This window comes from Neovison vison, chromosome 2, assembly GCF_020171115.1.
Source record: "Neovison vison isolate M4711 chromosome 2, ASM_NN_V1, whole genome shotgun sequence".
Taxonomy (NCBI): domain Eukaryota; kingdom Metazoa; phylum Chordata; class Mammalia; order Carnivora; family Mustelidae; genus Neogale; species Neogale vison.
The window spans coordinates 183,676,615-183,696,592 of record NC_058092.1 but is presented as its reverse complement, the minus strand read 5'-3'; the positions used below and the strand labels follow the sequence as shown (position 1 = coordinate 183,696,592).

The window sequence follows — 19,978 nt, the reverse complement described above, 5'->3', positions numbered from 1 at the left end:
AGTAAGGGGGCGCCTGGGTGGCTCAGTGGGTTAAAGCCTCTGCCTTTGGCTCAGGTCATGATTCCAGGGTCCTGGGATCAAGCCCCGCATTGGGCTCTCTGCTCGGCAGGGAGCCTGCTTCCCCATCTCTCTGCCTGCCTCTCTGCCTACTTGTGGTCTCTGTCTGTCAAATAAATAAATAAAATCATAAAAAAAAAAGAAAGAAAAGTCTAGTAAGGTAATTGGATATAAGGTTAATAATAAAAGTCTATTACATTTCTTCCCATTAGCAACAAATTAGGAACTAAGATTTTTTTTAAAGACTGCATTTTTTTTTAAGATTTTATTTATTTGACAGAGATCACAAGCAGGCAGAGAGAGAGAAGGGGAAGCAGGCTCCCTGCCGAGCAGAAAGCCCGATGTGGGGCTCAATCCCAGGACCCTGAGATCGTGACCTGAGCCGAAGGCAGAGGCTTCAACCCACTGAGCCATCCAGACACCCCAAGACTGCATTTTTAATCACAAAATTGTGTCATAGAACTATCGCAAAACTATAAACTACTTAAGAATAAACATAAGAACAAAAGAATGCAAGACCTATATAGGAAATTACAAAGGTTTTTGGAAAACATTTGGAAAAACCTAAATCAATGAAGAGACGACTAGCTAGGAAGAATTAGTATCTTAAAGAGATCATTCTCAGGGTGCCTGGGTGGTACAGTCATTGAGTGTCTGCCTTTGGCTCAGGTCATGATCCCAGGGTCCTGGGATCGAGGACCTCATCATGCTCCCTGCTGGGGGGAAGCCTGCTTCTCCTTCTCACTCCCCCTGCTTGTGTTCCCTCACTCCCTGTGTCTCTCTGTGTCAAATAAATAAATAAAATCTTAAAAAAAAAAAAAACAGAGAGGCCATTCTCCCGAAATTGATCTACAGAGGCAATGTGAGATCAACACAATTACCATAAGGCTTTTTTGAATTTTGGTTTTTGTAGAATTTAACAAGATGTCATGTCATGTCAGTGGTGAAGGAGAGACTATTTAAGAAACAGAGCTTGTAAAATTAGTTACCTAAAGGGGGGGAATAAAATTGGTTTGTAAATTATCCATATTAAAAATCATCTTCACTTGGGTTGAGAACAAATGTAAAAAGCAAAACTTAAATCATTTAAAATTTTTTACGTATTATCTACACCCAACATGGAGTTTAAACCCATAACCCTGAGATCAAGAGTCACATGCTCTACCAAATGAGACATCCAGGCACCCTCAAAAGCAAAACTTTTTAAAAAAAGATTTTATTTATTTATTTATTTATTTATTTATTTGAGAGAGAGACAGAAACAGCATAAGCAGTAAATCCTGACATGGCAGAGCTCAATCCCAGGACCCCTGAGATTATGACCTGAGCTAAAGGAAGCTGCTTAACTGACTAAGCCATCCAGGTGCCCTTAAAATTAAAACTTTAAATGTTTTTAGAAGACAATACTGTTGGGGGCACCTGGGTGGCTCAGTGGGTTAAAGCCTCTGCCTTCAGCTCAGTTCATGATCCCAGGGTGGTGGGATCGAGCCCCACATCGGGCTCTCTGCCTGGCAGAGAGCCAGCTTCCTCCTCTTTCTCTGCCTGCCTCTCTGCCTATTTGTGATTTCTCTCTGTCAAATAAATAAATAAAATCTTAAAAAAAGAAGACAATACTGTTGAAAATTCTCCTGACCTTGAAGAAAAATTGGTTAAGAAACAAAAAAAATGCTAACTTTTTTTTTTTTAAAAGATTTTACTTATTTAAGAGAGAGAGTGAGCTATCAAGGGTAGAAGCAGAGAGAGAGGGATAAGCAGACTTCCAGTCTGAGCACTGAGCCTGACATTGGGCTCAATCCCACACCCCTGAGATCATGACCGAAGATGAAATCAAGAGTCAGCTGTTTAACCAACTGAGCCAACACGGTGCCCCCCCAAAATGCTAACTTTTTAAAAAAGATTAAGAATTTTGACAATATTAAGAACTGTGTTCATCAAAACCTTACAGAAAATGAAAAAAGTGAGAAGATATTGGTAATGCCTAAAACTGACAAAAGACTAGATCTATAATATATAAAGAACTCTTATAAATCAATAAGAAGGAACAAAGAGCCCAATTTAAAAATAGGCAAAAGCCATGACTAAAACATTTCATAGAAGAAGGAAAATATTTGGTCCATAAATATATGAAGAAATGTTAAATATCTGGGAAATACAAATTAAAACAATTATATACCACTATACATTTATTAGAATGTCTAAAACTAAAAAGACCAACTAATCAATCAATCCATCCATCAATAAAAAGACCAACCAATCCAGGTGTTGGCAAAGATGTGGAAAACTCAAATTCTCGTATACTACTGATGGGAGTATAAAATGGTTCAACTACTTTGGAAAATAGTTTGGCTTTTGTCTAAAAATTTAATTCAATGACCTATCTATTCTACTCCTAGGTATTTACCCAGGAGAAATGAAAGTAGAGGTCCACACAAAGACTTATATACAATGATTATAGCTGTCTTATTTGTAATAGCCCCAAACTGGAACCAACCCAAAATCCATGAACAGATGAATGGATAGATGAACTGTGGTATATCCATACAATGGAATAGTCAGCAATCAAAGGAATGAAATCAATACTTGCATCAACATGAATGAGTCTCAAAATAAGTATACTGAGTGAAGAAAGCCAGATTTTAAAAGTATACCAACTATATGCTTCATTCTAAAAAATGCAAATTAAATTATATAGAAACAGAGAGCCACTCAATAGTTAACTGAGTAAAAGGAAAGCGAAGCTGGACAGAAAGGAGGAATTACAAAAGGTCACAAGGAGACTTTTGGTGGTGATAGATATGTTTATTATCTTGACTGTGGTAACGATGTCATTGCTTAAAATACGGGCAGTTTGCTGGATGTCAAGGAAAAAAGCTTGCTGTAACTTGACTGTAAGAGAACAGAATAATTCCTTTTAGAGAGAAAATCCCTCTTTTTATTCAAATACTCAATGGAAACATTTTGGCTGGGAAAGGTGAGGTCTCTTGGGCTGGCATAGGGGTGGGTTAATGCTATAGACGAGTCATTAGCTCTACAAAACAAAACGGTAAGAATTTTTCATTTTATGGGAAGAGTCCAGAATTCTGAGAAGAGAAGGATATGAAAAGGAAGCCTGAAGCGTATTTGGGGAGAAATCATAATCCATGTAACCAGCAAAGCCTATGGGGAATGACAGTCTGTGAAAAATTCTCTGGGGTGGAGATAGTCATAGAATTTTGGTATCTAATACTCATATTTAAGTTGTTTCCTATTCTGTGAAGTGGTCCCCATTCCACAATCCCCAAGCCTCTAGCTCAATCTGCTCCAGACATTGGCCTCAAGTTAATGGTGTTTGGGGAATCCAAGAAGAAGGGCCAGTTCCGTACATCAGACAAAACAGAGAGAGAGAGAGAGAGAGAGAGAGGCAGGAGCTGCAGAAATTGTGACATCAACTGAGACGAGCAGAAGCAAACTGGAGGCAGGAATAAGAGGAGTAATTGGAAGATGTAAGCATTCCATTCGGGAATGTTGAAAAATGAGTGGAGACCGGCCTCCCTGCAGTATGTGGGACAGAGAACTGAACCATTTCACCGGAGCACTAGAGGAAAGAATGACTCCAGACTGGGTGACGTTGTGAAAGGCCACTCTAGACCATGCTGGCTGTCACAGAGGTAACTCAGCAGGAACTGGGCCACATACAGACAGTGCTGTAAATGCCACCCCCCACCTCGAATTGCCCTGTGCTGTCAATGCATCGCTGCTTTTTAGATCAGTCCCCCAAACCATTCTGATTCCCTATATTATCAGTAACCTACCTTGCTCTCTCTCTTTCTTATATATTAAAAAAGGAAAAAAAAGGAAGAAGATTTTTAGCTTCATTTTCTCACCAGCATCATTCTTTCTCTGGCTGGACGAGAAAGGAATTCAACTCTTCTCCTCTAATTGACCCTCATAGTTCACCCCAAAAATGAGCTACCAGATCCCTCTACCGTTCCTGACTTGGCCCAAGTCATCCTTCCTGTAACGAAATATGGTTCACGAGGAGTTTCAACTGTGAAACAGTACAAGACTGTATATATCAAGACAGTGGAGGTAGAGGGAAGGGGTTGTGAGAAATGCATTTCTCCCAATTGTCATTCTTTTTTTTTTTTTAAAGATTTTATTTATTTATTTGAGAGACAGACAGTGAGAGAGAGCATGAGCAAGGAGAAGGTCAGAGGGAGAAGCAGACTCCCCATGGAGCTGGGAGCCCAATGCGGGACTCGATCCTGGGACTCCAGGATCATGACCTGAGCTGAAAGCAGTCGACCAACCAACTGAGCCACCCAGGCGCCCGCAATTGCCATTCTTTACCAATCTGCATGTCTGGTCAATCAGCTCTGAAGGACCTTTAGGCTGATGTTCCAGGGGATCATACCAATAAGACAGGCCACCTAACAACAGCAACAGCCGTAACGCAACGACTTCACACGTGTACAAGTGGCTCACAGCCGATCCCCGTGTCCATGTATTTAGTTTGTGTGGTTAGCATAACCTTGTTAGATTGTTCTAGCATCCTCCATTCTTAGGGGAGAAAACTGCAGCTCAGAAAGTTTGAATAACATGCCTGATTCTTCTGAGTCCAAACCACACTGCCTCTGCCATCTAAGACGCCCTCCCTGATTGAGTGCCAGGTCTAGTAGGTCATTTCAATTGGGGATTATCAACCTAGGCCCCCAAAGGAGAGACCCCCAAAGTGGGGAGTCCCCGAGCTTCTTCGGGACTGATTTTCAATCACCGCTCATCGAAATTCATCATCCCTGTTCCATTTTGGATGCAGGTAACAAACCACAGAACTGGTAGCAGCACCTGGGACTTTGTCTCTGGGAGAAACCATGGCCATTTTCATATCTGCGCTGTTGTTGCAAGCATCTCAAAATACTGTTTACTCATATCAGGACTTCAGAAATCTGGTTGTTATCAGGTTCCTGCTAGATCTCATTACAGTGCATTAAAAAATAAGCCCATATGTTACTTTAATCACCACTTCAATCTAATAATTGTAATTCAATACCACTGGCTTCCCTTGTACTCTCATGTATTTTAGGCATTGAGAAGCATTATGTATTGAAGGTATTTATGTCTGTCCTTCATTGCTAGCATGTGAATTCTAATAAAGCAGGAGTGCTGTCTTCTATTCCTTTGGGTCCTAGGGGCCTAGAACAGGGCTTGGCATTCACTGGATGATCATTGATAGAAAATTTCACGTGTATAAGGCTCAGGTCCCATTGGGAGAGGCTAAAGAATGAAGAGACTCAAGGGAGAGCCATCAATTCGGCCACACACTTGTTTGAGCATCCATCATTCATCCATGTAGAGAATTATCTAATGGTTACTCAATGACAGTCACTGTGGCAGGCTCCGGGGAAAAGAGGAAAGATGAGATCCAAGTCCTTACTCTCAAAGAGCCCACACTCCAGGTAATGGGAAGAAGCATACACAAGACTTCTGAAGACAGACAAACGGGAATGAGGTCCCTTCTTCTGAAGAGTCAGAGTCATGGGGGAAAATCTAGTTCTTAAATCTATCAGCTCTTTTTAGCCAAAAGGTTACTGGGAGAAACTAACCACAGGGTAGAAATGTAGACTAAGAAGCCCTTCCTAAGAGGAAAAGTCGGGTCCACATGAGGACACTTTACCTTGTTGGTGTGACTGCTGGTCTTGCCTAGTAAACTTTGAGGAGAAGTTAGCCTTCCATTGCCCCTGGTGTTTCAGGGACCAGCCTGTCCAAAGACAGCAAGATGGTTGTGTGCCCTCTCTGCAGTTCCGTTCGGATTCAAAGATCCTATGATGCTATCAATTAGTCAGAATGTGCAAGGTTGCCTAGATACCTTGGGTGTTCTTTTCTTGGTAATAGCCCAGAGCTGGGTGAGCTGCTCAAACCTGCCAAACACGTGGTGAGGGGACTAGGTATGGGACAATGTGGTGGCCCGATGCCTGCCTCTCTGGGCCAGATCACCTGTCCAGGCGGGAGGGTGAAGGCAAAGACTCCCAGCAGAGGCAGGAGGAAAAGGGACTGGGGGCTGGACGTGTCTTCCCAAGGAAACAGAGAACCCGGGAGAGATAACAAGGACTACAAGGTTTGGGGTTGATGAAGACAAAATCTGGTAAGGTGGAACATTACCCCAAAGAAGCATAACTTCAAAATACAGAAAGATAAGTAAATCCATACAGCATCCCCAGAGAGGTATAATCTTAAAATACAAACCCAAAATAATTCATTTTGATAAATCTAGGCCCTCCCCACAGCAGTATCTCTCTACACATTTACTGGATATAAGAAAAAGAATTCCTAGGGAACCTCAGTTCCCTCATGTGTCCCCAGCCCCAGCTGGCCTCTCTCTTACCCTCCTTCAGCCTCCTCCATCCTGTCTGTCTGAACATCCTGCTTCAACAAATGGCGACAATTACCACCAGGAATTAAGTACATAAATCAAAATAAAACCGACCTGGATGATCTGGGATATTATTCTCTTCAGTCTGTGGTCCATGATAATGGCCACTCTTTCTAAAGAAAATTTCTTGGAATAGTTCATTTTTCAATCATGTCTCCATCTAGTAAGCATTTAGTAAGAACATCATCATCCTGGGTTCACTGGAGCAATACAATAATGTATGTAACAAAAAAAATCTTTCAATCTAGGAGCCAGATGAGAAACACATGCAGGTAATCTGGTAATGAGGTAGGAAGTCACAGGTGGTTCAGATGAGGGGGGGCATTGAGAAAAAGTGAGGACATCCAGCAGGTAAATGGGTAAGGACAGGCCAAGTCCGATTAGTTCTGGAAGGGAGAATGCAGTCTAACAGGGCGGGTGGGGAGGGCTGAGTTCCAGGAAGGTAGAAGTCAGCTTGGAACTCCAAAGGCCCTCCGGTCAACTTCAGCTGTTCAAAGGCAAGGGCTGTAGGATCACATGGTAAATGCCCCAGTTATGAGAAGTACTTGTTCAAATGAGATTTGGATAAATGGTTAAAGTATTACAAAAGATACTCTGTATATTTCTCCCTGTTGGGAAGAAGTTTGGGTGAGAGAGATGCTCTCAGAAACGTCAGTGTCCTTATTCCACAAGCAGGGCATGAAGTTCGCGAGCGAGCCTCCCCAATGAAATACTGATACCTCATGCAAAGATTCTTGGGAAATCAAATATTTTTTATTCATTTACTGGATTTCATATCCCTAACAGTCCTGAAAACAACTACCCACAGTAGCAACACAAACCACGTGTAAAATGAAAACAGGTGCCCCAAATGGCACCCCTCCCCGTCACACACGCAACATTGAGAAACAAAATCCTACAGGTGCTGCTATAACTCACTTTAAGCAGGAAAAGATTCCTGCAGGGTTGCCTGGCAACCAACCCTTCTTCATCCTGGGGCTGATACTCCCAAGTCTTTGTTCGCTTTCCCTCGTCAGCATGACGAGTTAAGGACAAGTCAGATTAGATCTCCAGTTTATTACATGAATCTCTATCCTTCTCAAAGGGGTATCTGCGAGTCAGGACCCAGTCTACTGCAAGCAATGGCTGAAGCATCCCAGTGGAGAGCTCAGCCAGCCAGGCCATGGGGGCAGACTGTGGACATGGTTCTAAGTCCAAAAGCCACAGGACCCAAAGCCATAGAGAACTAGCAGCTCAGGCCTCAACTGAAAAAATTGCTAAAAGGGGATTATTTCAGGCCCAAATGCTTTGATTTTACAAGTTGGCCCATTTTGGGTCAAATATGCCAATCAGAAATGTCATTGAATGCCCCTGAAAACAACACCAAGTAACAAAATGCTAGGAGTACCCTAGAACCCAGGGTTCTCTTTTGGCCACCCAGAATGTGAAGTCAGCTAGAAGCTTGCCTGTTGGTCCCTGACCCCAACTCATCTGCCGGCCAGTATCCAAGGCACATTGGGCCCAAGCCCCAAGGAGTTCCTACTTCTCCTTCTGGGCCTGCTGCAACCTCTTGGCCACAGCAGTGATCAGAGCAGCTCCCTTTCCACTCCCGTCTTCTGACAGTATGAGCGTCACATCACATCGAGGAGCCAGTTCCTTCACAGTTTCCTGCAAGATCCGAGAAAAGCTATGAAAGAAAGAAAGAGAAACATCATCAGCACTTACATACATGACCAACATATTTATGAATAATTCCAAACTAGTTTGTTCCTTCCAGATTGCTTCTCCAGGCTTCCCATACCACTTGGTGAAGAGCTGTTTTAATTGTACCTTTTATTGAGCAACTACTAAAGCCAGAGACTATTATCGGTGTTTCACATATAGAATATACATACAAAGTGTAATAAATAACAGTTTAAAAGCAATTATTACGGGGTGCCTGGGTGGCTCAGGTGAAGCATCTGACTCTTGATTTTAGCTCAGGCCATGGTCTCATGGTCGCGAGATCGAACCTTCCATCAGGCTCTACGCTCAGCAGAGTCTGCTTGTCCTTCTCTCTCCCCCTTGGCTCCTCTCCCTGCTCTCTCTCTCTCAAATAAATAAACAAGTAAACAAATAAATAAATAAAAATTTTAAAAAAGAAAAAAGGTATGATCATGTGGTTTTTGTCCTTTGGTCCAGTTTTGGTTTAAGAGAGAGGCTTGTTGGTACCACATTAGAAATAAGTGATTCTTGTGGAACCAAAAGTAATGAAAACATTCTTTAACTAATTTTGCTAGAATGAGAGTCTTTCAACTGCATATTCCATACTATATATATCACTTCATAAGCAATCCCAGCACCATGGACCAACTTAAATAAAGATGTTTATCCGGGGGTCTCATTTGAGAGGACAGGAAGTTCTGTTTCTATATCCATTTTTTTTTTAAGATTTTTATTTATTTATTTTTCAGAGAGAGAGAGAGAGGGAGAGCAAGCACAGGCAGACAGAGTGGCAGGCAGAGGCAGAGGGAGAAGCAGGCTCCCTGCAGAGCAAGGAGCCCGATGTGGGACTCGATCCCAGTACACTGGGATCATGACCTGAGCCGAAGGCAGCTGCTTAACCAACTGAGCCACCCAGGCATTTTTATTTCTATAATCCCACTTCTCTCATACCTAAAATCTCAACACTAAGGATCGACTCTCTTTTGATAAGATGGTCCATTTCCTTTAATTTTAAACTACAGATAAGCCTTAAAGCGTTAGGGTGGAGAGAGGGTGACAGAGGGAAAGCAATGTGAAGGGCTGGTTACTGAGTCGTTCCAAAACCCTGCCTTCCAGCACACTGACCTTGGTGGTTAGATTGGCTATGGGATGTTTTCTAGTCAATCAGTTATGAATTAAGATTTTAAAAGTCCATATGATTCTAGGAAAGTAACAGTTGATAGTAGACAGCACAGTAAATCAGAAAACCCCAGGTTTTTTAAAAAAAAAATTGATTTCCTTTGTCTTTTTCCCATTAATAGATCAAATGAGATGTCAACAAAATAATAATAAGAACAATCATAATAATAAAATAAGTGATTCTAAGGGAAAAAACAAGAAAAGATAGCAGTCCATTATTTTGGATAATGAGCCATCATCATTGGAAGAGCTAATGATCCAGAATTACGATAACAGTATGTTCGTGTATATGTTTCAATATGATTGGAAATCTTTATAAACTTAACACTTTTTCTCTTCACCAAAACAATCTATTAAACATTAAAGAAAAATAATAGCTTTCAAAAAAAAATAACAGCTTTAATGACTGACATTTTTGTGATGTGCCATGCACTCTACACACACTGTTTAACTTTGCCCTCATGACAACCTATGAGGTAGGTAAGATTTTTGTCATCATTTTACAGATTAAGAACTGAGGCTCAGAGATGGTCAGAAACTGGGCCTAGGTCTCCCAGCTTCTAAGTGGTGGAGCCAGGATTCAAACTTACATTATTCCTTCTGTCCACTGGCTCTGAGCTAAGAAAATTATGACCTGTTCATACTTGACAAGTGCTGTGTGCAGTGCAAAATACTCAGTTCTCATTGCTTCCCCGTGAGGTCTGGTGGGAGTAGTTAGAACTAGTCACATGCATTTGTGGAGCCCTGGGACCTCAATTCTTATGCAGTCCTACAAGGTGGAGATTATGACTGCCTCGAGGAGCATGGGGTCCAGAGAGGACGGTGAATACTCCCACATCCTAACCACTGGGGGAGAGAGCCCTGCAGGCTCACACCTTGTCTGTTAGATAGAGTGGGGTCCACACCCTCCCATCCCGGCCTCTCCAGCGCACTCACTGCGGGTGCAGCTTGTACAGGGTGCCGTCCACTCCCACGGTGATGTTCAAGTACTCTAGCCCCTGGTCTTCCCTCCTTTTCTCCACGATGGCAGCCAGGCCGGCACCGTAGAGCTGGGCTGCCCTCCGGGACACGGCTCCGCACACCTCTTTCACCACGATGCTGTCCTCACATGTGCTGTCCAGGCCCAGCTGCTGCAGAATCCTCCTGACCTGGAGGAGGGCCAGACGATCGCTGCGGGCAAGCAGAGCGGGACGTCAGGACCTGCTTCCCAGAGCCCTCAAACCCGCTCCACATGGTTCACAACCCCGCAGCCCCCAATGCCCCAGGAGGAAGGAGGGAAAAATGATCCAGGCAATGGCTGAGTTAGCGCAGAATGCCACAGAAGCTGGGACTCAAGGAAGCCTGCGATCTGCCTCTCCGAGCCCTCGGAGTCCCACCACCTTCCAGAAATAAAGTGTGGGCACCTCTTGTGTTAGGCATGTTCAAACCTATTATCTCACTAGAAGTTCCTATTAGATTCAGCAACTAACACATCTGGTGTGCGTTTTCCGAAGAGGAATCTGAGGTTCACGGTGCTAGAGACATCCACAGAGAGTAGAGAGCAGGGATTCAAGCACTCGCCTTCTCACACCCAGTCTAACCTCTCCCACTAAGCATGGGCGCTCCCGCTACTTGGGCCCTGTTCAACTGGAGGCCAATTTTCCTTCCCCTTAACTTTTTCTAATTTTCTGTTTTTTCTTCCCGACTAGACTACGTGCTCTATGAGGGTAAGACGTATTCTGTTCTCAATAGAAACCAGCATAGGGCTGTGTACATTCAATGGGGGAAGTGAATAAATTAATGAACAATGTAAAATCAGCACCTTAGTGAACGGGAACCCGCCCACCGGACCATAAGCACAGAAGCACCTGCTGTGGGGACAGGCTGGCCTCAAGTCTAGACCCTGATTATCTCCCAGGGAACTTAAGGAGCTCTGACTTCCAAGCTACACAATGTAAAATTATAGCCTTGACTATCTCAGGGAATATGTAGGGAAGACTGTTATCAAGGGAGAAAAACTGAGAAATAACCCTTCTAGCCATAGAGTGGATTCAACAGGTAAATGGTGGTGTAGTCAGATAATAGAATCCTTTGTAGATCCCAATGATGAGCTTGCATAAGAATGTTTAATGCAAATGTTCACAACATATTAAGTGAAAAAAAATAGATGGTAAAATGCTATGTACCATATGATCTTGGTTTGGTTTTGTTTTTGAATATTTGTCTTTGCTCAGGAAAAAAAAGGGCAGAAGGAAATCTATTTAGATGCTGGTAGGATTATGGTAGTTCTTACTTTCTTCCTTTTTTTTGTTTTTTGTTTTTGTTTTTGTTTTTGTTTTAATTTAAGTAATCTCTACACCCAGGGAACCTGGGTGGCTCAGTCAGTTAAGTGTCTCCTTCAGCTCAGGTCATGATCTCAGGGTTCTGAGATAGAGCCCTACATTGGGCTCCCTCGTCAGTGGGGAGTCTGCTTCTCCCTCTCTCTGTTCATGCTCTGTCTCTCTTTCTCTTTCTCTCTCAAATAAATAAATAAAATCTTTTTTTAAAAAAAGTAATGTCTATACCCAACATTGGGACTTGAACTCACAACCACTAGACCAAGAGTCACATGCTCTTCCAACTGAGCCCAGCCAGGTGCCTCTTCCTTTTGCTTATGAATGAGTAATATTTGTATAGGATGAAAAAAAGTAGATTTTTTTTCAGTATATAAAATAACAAAACCTGAAATTCTTTCCACAGTTTGGCCATCACAGTTAACCCAGCTCACCTAGTTCACCTAGCCCATTAGTTTACCTAGTTTACCTAGCTCACCTAGCCCATCACAGTTTACCTAGTACTTTCATGTACATTCCCCTACTTGACCATTGATTGGGTCGATCATTGGGGTTAAGCAGTAGAGCATTTATCCTCTATAATGAAAGAAATTGTCATCCAGAGAGGTAAAGCGACTTGCCCCAGCTCACACAGCACAAGCAATCTTAAACTCAGTCTCGGAGGTAAGCCCAGGATTCCCCCCAAGGTCCCTGGTACATCCATTGGACAATGTGCTTTGAAATGGGCCACAGTGCGTATAGCACCTCCCATTCCCAACTGGCACGACACTGGCAATAAAAATATGATTTTTATTCCATGAAGTTTTAAAATACATAAAATACCTAGAAACTGAAAATCAAAGCATCCAAAGCAGATGCCTTCAGTGTGGCAGAAGCAAATATTCCTAGAGGCATATAGGTCCCGCTAACTCACGCTTGTCCAGGGACATCTTCCTTTGTACTCAGGCAAAAAAAAAAAAAAAAAAAGGCAAAGATAGTCCATCTGCTTATGTCTTGCACAGGAGGAAGAAACCATTTGCCCCCGCAGCCAAAGAAGATCCTCTGGTCATCAAAGGTGATGACTTTTAACTTTTAATCTAACGGGTTGAAGCCAGACCAAAAAAATAAATAAATAAAAGGATGCTGGGTATCTGCTGATCAACATTTCTGAAAACACAAAATTGCTGCTGCTGTTACTGATTCTACCTCCATCTCCTTAGACAGCAAGATCTGCTCTGCAGATTTCTCTCATTAAGTACACTGCTTTCACTTCTAAAGAGTTTTCCTTGTCTCCCAAAGTGGTATTTGGCTTGCTGGCATCTGGCCATAAAGACCAGTAAAATTAACTGAATGAATGCAAATTGACAGAAATTCCAAATACAAAATCTCTAATAAGAACCAGTGCTGGTAGGAAAAGCAGTGAAACCAACACATTTGTGCATCACTGGTGGTAGTGGAAACCAGAATTATCTTTTTAAAAGTGTGTCCAGGGGCGCCTGGGTGGCTCAGTGGGTTAAAGCCTCTGCCTTTGGCTCAGGTCATGATCCCGGGGTCCTGGGATCGAGCCCCGCATCGGGCTCTCTGTTCAGCAGGGAGCCTGCTTCCCCCTCTCTGCCTGCCTCTCTGCCTACTTGTGATCTCTCTCTGTCAAATAAATAAATAAAATATTTAAAAAAAAATAAAAAATAAAAAAATAAAAGTGTGTCCATAGGGAAATGCTTCTTTTAACCAAATGCTTCTACTCCTAAGGAAATAATTTGTGAGATGCAAATGATAACACAAGAAGAATAATTATGGTATTGCTCAGAATTGCAGAAATCCATAAATTATAAGCTAGACATCTTATATTAAAGGGAAAGTTTAGTAAATTACAGTACAGCAATATCATGTAACATCACACAGCTATTTAAAATGATAATTATACCAAAGAGTTGAGAGGAGGAAGTTTCTCTTTCTAGAAGTATTCCAGCTAGAAAATGCCGGAGTATTAGCATTAGCTTACCATCCTTTTACAATCACAGATCTAGGCAATGAGCATCAATGACTGCTAACAACATAAAAGAGACACAGACAGAAAATTCAATGCCACCTATGACATATTCTTTTTTTTTTTTTTTTAAAGATTTTATTTATTTATTTGACAGAGAGAGATTACAAGTAGGCAGAGAGGCAGGCAGAGAGAGAGAGGGAAGCAGGCTCCCTGCAGAGCAGAGAGCCTGATGTGGGACTCGATCCCAGGACCCTGAGATCATGACCTGAGCCGAAGGCAGCGGCTTAACCCACTGAGCCACCCAGGCACCCCCTATGACATATTCTTGTCCAAACTTCAACACTGAATCTAACCAGGCATCTCGGTCTTCTTGTGAGTTTCCAAGAAATACAAGGGAGAGAAAAATGCTAAAAGTGAAATCAGCAAAATCTAGAACACAGGAAACTTCTAGGATACAATGACAGTTTCTTCATCAAATGTACTCCAAGGGGAAACAAAAGGAGAAATTTATACATTAAAAGAGATTTTTAAAAGACGTATCAACCAGCTGCACCGTATGGACCTTGTTTGGATATGGATGCAAACAAATGAACTATAAAGACATTATTTTTAGACAATCTGGAAAACAGAAACACTGGCAGGATATTAATTAATTAATCCAGCTTGGGGGTGGGAAAAACAAGAGTATATTAACGGACTGAGTCTGGCTGTGAGTTGATCATTGTTGAAGGTGGTGATGCAAACATTAGAATCATTTTACCATTCCCTCTACTCATATATGTTATAATTTTTCATAATAAAAAATAAAATAGAAAACCAGAATTATAATGGAAAATTGTCATGTACAAACACTAAGTAAATAATATATAGAATGATATGTGTGCTATGATTGTAATTACTAAAATATGTTTACACACATTGAAAAACTTGGAAGGGAATATGCAAAAATCAAAACAGTTATAGTTAGTCGCAAGCATATGGGTGATTTTTTAAAAGGTTTTTTTTTTTTTCATATTATGGACACATCACCTTTTCAGAAACAAAAAAGGATCAGTTTTTTCAGCCTAAGCTAACTCCTGTGTTAACAGTTCGGGAAGCTTAGGGCCTAGGCATGCGACGGGCCCTTTGACTGTGTGCTATGGTTCCCCATGCTGCTAGAGAGACAGAGCAGCTCCAGAAAGAAACCTTTTGCCCAGCCAGGCCCTTCATGTCTTTATTTTTAAATCTCAAGTCTGCTGGACCCCAGCGTGACAGCAGCACATTCCAGTGAGGGCCTCTCACACGAGCACGTGAACTTGATCCCACATTACCTTTCGATCTGAGACAGGAACTTGGTTTCAAAGATGCCCCTGGTCCGGAGACGCTCTGAAATCTGCCCACGGAAGAGGAGACCCTGCTTGGTCAGGTCAATCAGGATCTGCCGCACAATCTCCCCCAGGTACATCCCACTGGTCATTTTCTCATATCTGTTTGGAGAATAGGGATAAGCAGGAAAGTATGAGCAGGAAAATCAGCCCTGGTAAGTGGTTCACAAAAGGACCATGGGTCTGGGTATGGAAGGTAGACCACTGGCATCCAACAGCCGCCTGGTTTGGGGTGGTACAGAGTGGGCAGTAGGCCCAGAGAAGGGCAATGCAGAAGTCTGCACGATGTGGGACAGCCAGTCTTGGGAGTCCTGTGGACCGGGAGGAAGGCAGGTCCCCGCACTGCCCCATGCTGGGCACAGGAGCAAGTACTGTGAGCCATCATCTGTAAAACAGAGAGCAAAAGCCTGATCCTGCAAGAGTGTTGGGAGGCCAGCATCTGGTCCAAAGCGGGCACTGAGTGAGTTCCTTTCCAGGTCCCAGAGCCAGTTCTCCCTGGCTTTGTGTTATGAATCTGGTTTACTAGATTCCCCCTCGGCTTTGCATTTGAAGAAATCTGTTCCATTAGAGATTCTGCTCTGTGAAATACTATACTTAAACTCCACATACCAGGAGATCTTGAACATGTTGGAAGGGAGCCAAACCCCCCCTTTTAAACCAGGCTGTGAGCTCCCTGAGGGAAGAAACAAGAGGAGAAGGGACTTTGTAACCAGCAGGCCCTGACCAGGCACTGACCAGCCACTGTGCACAGGCTGGTGAGACAGTGTCACTAACAGTGATGAGGTGCTGGGCTGCCTAGGTGGCTCAGTCGATTAAGCGTCTCCCTTTGGTTCAGGTCATGATCCCAGGGTCCTGGGATTGAGTCCCACATTGGGCTCCTTGCTTAGCAAGAAGCCTCCTTCCCTCTCCGACTGCTGTGCCTCCTGCTTGTACTCGCTCGCTCTCTCTCTCTCTCTCTCTCTGACAAATAAATAAATAAAATCTTAAAAAAAGAAGGCGGCACTTGCCCCTTAAGAAGAGCCATGATACTCAAATGTCCCAAGTTGGGATTCAGAGATAAGGTCCCTTCTTTTTGGAGCAAGCCCTGGTTCAGCTGAGCCCCCCACAGCTCATCTTCCTCCTAGCTACAAAGACTAGTGCTAAAGAAAGCCCAAGAATGATTAAGGCTAGCACTGGCTTTCCCCAGGTATCTCCTTGTATGGATACTTGGTTCTTGGTTCCACAGCTACAAGGTATTTGTGGCCCGCATATCCCATTACATTTCCTATCTGTTCAACTTCCCCACTGGGATATCATCATCATGATAAATCTATATTTTCATCTCATTTTATATACTAAGACACTGAGCTTCATTATGACAAAGACCATATGGCCTCATAGTAAAACATTTACAATCTGGTCCTTTACAGAAAAAGTTTGCCAACACCTGCTGTCATGGAAGGGCCTGAGTTAATGATCAATTCCTAGCACGTTTCTTCTACCTCTACCTGCCCCTTTCTCTTTTCCTCGAGAAGCTAGATGAGAACACAAGCAAAAATGTACTAATTTTTTTTTTTAAAGAATCATTCATTGGTTTCCCTATTTTTGGTATGGCTAGTAATGGGAATCTATCTCCCCAGTGACTGTGGCCCCTGGTGGGACATGACATCATGACTGAGAACCAGTGCTCCCATCTGCCACCCGCTGTCACTTCCCTACCCCCAGAACAACAGAGGTCACCAACCTGGTAGCAGCCCTTGAAAGGCTGAGGATGTTGACCTCTAGGATGTCCTAGAAGCCCACCCTGAGCAGGCCCACTGAATCAGCATGCCCCTGCTCTGTGACACTTGGCCCACAGTGAGTGAACTTGGTGACTATGTTTAAATCACTTCCAAAGCCACCCTAGACCTTATAGTACCTTATGGTAATTAGAAAAAGTCACCCCTTCTTTCTACTTCTTGGAAACTTGTCCTGTATTTTGCTTTTGTTCCAATAAGACACATCACTGACCTCTGATGGGGACGTATAATTAAAATACAATGCTATAGCGGCTACGATATGAATATAGTATCCCTCCCTCGGTCTGATAAAGTCATACACTGCACACCCTGCTTAAATATACACACTGGCCCTCCTCACCTCTGTTTGCCAGGGTTCAAGGACCCCTCATCCACCTCCTTGTCATACTGGGTCCGGATGTCATCTAAGCAGCCATTATCTCCAAATCCCCCCCATTCCGTGTTAATGCACATCTTCCCTTCGTCCCCCTCCAGCAGTTCGATGTTCCTCATCTCCTCCATGTAACACATGTTGCTGCCTGTTCCTGAAAGGAATCATGAAGGGACTTTAGTCTCAAGAGACATCCCCAGGCCCTAAAGAGGCAGAGGAGGGCAGTGGAGAGGAATGTAGGCTTGGAGTCAGATACGACTGGGTGTGAATTCCAGCTTTACCCTCACAACACAGGGATTACAGGCAAGAATCTCGTCTTTCAGAGGTCCATCTTCTTCATCTATAAAAAGGAAGTAATCCCTGCCTTATAGGGTTGTTCTAAAGAAAACGAGATGCTTCCTCCACACAGTATGTGGTACAAGAGAGGACACCATCCTCCCCCTCCTCCTCACCATCGCATCAGATCATCTCTTTCCTATCCTCACCATTACTGTGAAGTTACAGGCACCCAAAATGGGCTCCCAAGTAGTCATGCTTAGCAGCCAGAGCTAAAAGGGACCATGAGGAATTATCTAGTCTTGGAGATATAAACATTGGTGTCTGTGGCCACCTTCTCTCACCTTTGCCCCTGACCCGATCTCAGAACTATCCTCAGTGCAACAGTCCAGGCAACTATTATGTCCAATCAAACAAGTCTCACCCCATGGCCCTCGTAATTCTAGCCTGACCCCTACCGCAGATGAAGAAACTCAAGTCCAGGCAGAGTGAGTAACCTGCCCATCATCACCAAGTGGATAAGAGTTCCAGTGAGATGAGACCTCTTAGCTGGCCTTGGGAGCATCTCACTATATCCCCATCTCCTTGTTCTACCCATTGCTCTCCTTCAGGAAGCCCAGACAGACAACTGGAACAACTTTCCCCGATTCTGTCATGACTAACCTGTGCCTGTCACTTGCAATGCTCATCGCCTCTGTCTTTACCAGTTCAAATCCTACCCATCTCCTTGCCAATTAGAAAGTCAGCCCTCTGAAATCCATCCTTGCCCTTAATCACTGCCAGAATTCTCTCAAAGTCCCCTCAAATGCCTCTATCACATGTCAGGCCACCCCCTTCCCTTTTAGGTTTCTTTCCAGCTCTTCCCCATCCTTCATGCCCACAGCCAGAAGAGATCAGCTAACAGAGGAGATGTACATCAGAGCTGCATGGAAATCAGCCCCAAGCCAACAGCGGTCTCTTTCTACTCCAGATAATCTGCCCCTAAACCCTAATTTGAAAATCTCGTCTTTCTGTGTCATTCTCCTTCCTCAACAAAAGGACAATGTTGGCTTAGGGCTCTTAAGGAGAAAGATACTAAGTAAAGTTTTAGAAATTAGGAAACCTGGACTCCTGATCTTAACTTTATCTCTGCCACGGACAAAGCTGGCTTTAGAGCATCTGTGTAATGGAACAGTGTTCCATCCACGCCCAGCCCCACCCCTGGCCCAGCCCCACACCATGTAAAAAGGAAACCACCAGAAGATCAGACATGAGTAGGCTAATGGGACAGGCCTGACCACTTACCTGCAATCAGGCCAATCTCACAATTAGGATCTTCATGGCCGCAGGTCATCATGGTCCCCACTGTGTCATTCACAACTGCAACTATGTCCAGGTCGAACTCCTGCAAAGGAAGCAGTCATACTGTAAAGTTGGGTGTGCACACCAGGTAGTCTCAGGAGGGGTGTATCAGCCCAAGGGGGGCACAGGGTGGCAGAGCAAAGGGACCTGGGAAAAGGCGCAAGGTCAGGCATGAGCCTCAACACTGTAACATACATTTCTCCTCTTGATGGCTTCCCTGAGCATGTCCACCATGTCTTCCCCTTCACAGTCAGTGGCCTTGAAGCCTTTGGTCCACTCAATGAGTGTTGCCTGAAGGAGAGGAGGAGAAATTCATTTGAGCAACAGTTTGCTGGGACCACTGCCCAACCTCAGCATCAGAAAGATGCAAAGTGCTGTGGTCGGCTGCTTATCACTAGGCCTGGGTCATCGTGATTCCATGTCTAATTCAGCCAAGGACAGATGAAGATGTGATTAAAGTTAAAAGCTACAACATATCCATCAAAGCATGGTTCCACAGTGAAAAACTAGAGGCAGCCTATCGTTCTAATGATAGAGATCTATTATCTTGTGCATGAATATAGAAAATATTAAACAGTTATAAAAAATCAGGCTGTCAGAGAACAGTGAACGTTAGAGAAAGATGGTCACCACACACTGTAAAGTGAACACACACTAAACAAATACAGATATTATTCTTTTAAAAACCACACAGACACATACATGCATGCGCACACACACATTCATATCTAGAAAAAGGTATGCAACAATGCCTATCCCAGGAAGTTGACAAGGGTTCTCTCTGGGTTCAAGATTATGGGTGCCTTTTAGTCTTTCCTTTTTGTGTGTCCATATTTTCTAGTTTTCCCAAAGTTCGCTTGTATAATTTTTACAATATTGAAAAAAAGTATTTTTCATTTTTTTATTTTTAAAAGATTTTCTGTATTTATTCACAAGAGATAGACAGAGAGAGAGAGGCAGATGGAGAAGCAGGCTCCCTGCTGAGCAGAGAGCCCGATGCAGGACTCGATCCCAGAACCCTGGGATCATAACCTGAGCCAAAGGCAGATCTGAGCCACCCAGGCACCCTATTTTTCATTTTTTAAGAGAAAGCCCAAGTTTATACTCCTCGCCAGAGGTGGAGTTAGTCTAGCCTCAGACTCTGCAGGCTGAGCTGGAGGTGGGGTGAGGACAGGTCTAGCTGGGGTGTCTAGGCCAAGAGAGCTGCTGGGGTGGGAGCAGGAGTGAACAGCTCTGACGG

At 43.4% G+C, this 19,978-nt stretch overlaps 1 protein-coding gene across 1 annotated transcript in view; it reads right to left on the bottom strand.

The window, feature by feature from the left end:
- Positions 1-7,593: 7,593 nt before the first annotated feature.
- The window catches only part of HKDC1 (hexokinase domain containing 1), a 42,726-nt gene continuing 30,341 nt past the window's right edge, over positions 7,594-19,978 (bottom strand). The window contains exons 13-18 of the mRNA XM_044239667.1: positions 18,934-19,029; positions 18,682-18,781; positions 17,092-17,275; positions 14,920-15,075; positions 10,265-10,498; positions 7,594-8,132 (exon numbers count right to left, since the gene is read on the bottom strand). Of these exons, the coding sequence (XP_044095602.1) occupies positions 7,985-8,132; positions 10,265-10,498; positions 14,920-15,075; positions 17,092-17,275; positions 18,682-18,781; positions 18,934-19,029 (918 nt within the window). The 3' untranslated portion in view covers positions 7,594-7,984. The remainder of the gene's footprint in view (positions 8,133-10,264; positions 10,499-14,919; positions 15,076-17,091; positions 17,276-18,681; positions 18,782-18,933; positions 19,030-19,978) is intronic.